General features: G+C 24.5%; 1 protein-coding gene across 1 annotated transcript; it reads right to left on the minus strand.

The window, feature by feature from the left end:
• Positions 1 to 44: 44 nt before the first annotated feature.
• On the minus strand, positions 45 to 888 carry TRIADDRAFT_62975 (uncharacterized protein; the record flags this gene model as incomplete). Its single annotated transcript, XM_002118970.1, has 1 exon — positions 45 to 888. A coding segment is annotated over one exon (844 nt), but the record flags the coding sequence as incomplete, so codon positions are not given.
• Positions 889 to 1250: the final 362 nt, after the last annotated feature.

Raw genomic sequence — 1250 nt, forward strand, 5'->3', positions numbered from 1 at the left:
TTTTTTTAAATATTCATCATAATTTAAAGTAAAGTTATAATCACCTAATTCAGGCCTATTTGTTTCTTCAGCAATAGAACCTTTATTAGATGAATTAATTATATCTGCAATATCTACCTGTAAATCTAAGATTATATCAAATATTTCTTTTGCAGCATTTTGAAATGTTGATGTAGCCCTTTGATGATCCTCAAATTTAGCGTAATCAATTACCACCTTATTATTTAGTTCTTTCAATGCTTTAAAATAATTTTTTGCAGCTAAAATATCTGTAAATCTTGCAGAATACTCAAAACTTCCAACTATATGTTTTGAAATTACCTTTGAAGTTTCGCTTTTAATTGATTTTAATGCAGCTTCAATCTGGCTTATACTATTATTTACATTACTAGCAGTAGAAACTTCACAAGCTTTTAGTATTTCAGGATTAACATATTCAGCTTCTAGTACATTAATGCAATGCTGAGCATCTTTTGTAGATTTTTCAAATAACTCATTAACTTTATCAAAATTACCTTTAATACTTTCTATTGATGCCTTAATTGAACTTTCTAGCTTAATGTCATTTTTTCTAGCAGATTGTTCATTTTTAACTTTTTCATCATTAGCTTTAAAAGAATTATGAATTAAAGTGTAATATTGCTTTAAATCTTTCTTTTCTTTTATTTCATGAAAAATATTATCAGTATTAACTGGTGTTGGAATTGCAACAGCATTTGAATTATTATTCTTAATTGAAAATAAATCATTTAAATTTTTCTCAGCATCATCTACCAATACTGGAAATTTTGTTTTTTCAAAAAAAGTTTTGAACTTTGTCGTTGTATTATTTAAATTGTTTAAATTGCTAATCTGTTTATTAAGATTATTTATTACGTTATTTGTCATACGTCCCTCACTATTTAATTAATTTATTTTGATTAAATTACTTTACATAAATCTACATATGTAAAAGTATGTTAACCAACTGAAGGAATTATACACTTATAAGTTGTATTGTCAATACTGCATATTGAGATTTTTTCAAGTTTTATGCAAAACAATGCAAAAATGAATAAATATTAGCTAATACTAACTGCTAAATAGAAATACTAAACATCAAGAACCTCATTTAATTTTAAATTACAACTTATTTTATCTTTTTTAGTAAGGTAAAAATAAAATTATACTAATTACTAACCTGAGCTGCAGATAAGAACTACTCTATAAAGAACTAGAAAGCAAACATACATCAATATTTGCTACAGTTA

The sequence above is a fragment of the Trichoplax adhaerens genome, genomic scaffold, assembly GCF_000150275.1.
Source record: "Trichoplax adhaerens TRIADscaffold_3260 genomic scaffold, whole genome shotgun sequence".
Taxonomy (NCBI): domain Eukaryota; kingdom Metazoa; phylum Placozoa; class Uniplacotomia; order Trichoplacea; family Trichoplacidae; genus Trichoplax; species Trichoplax adhaerens.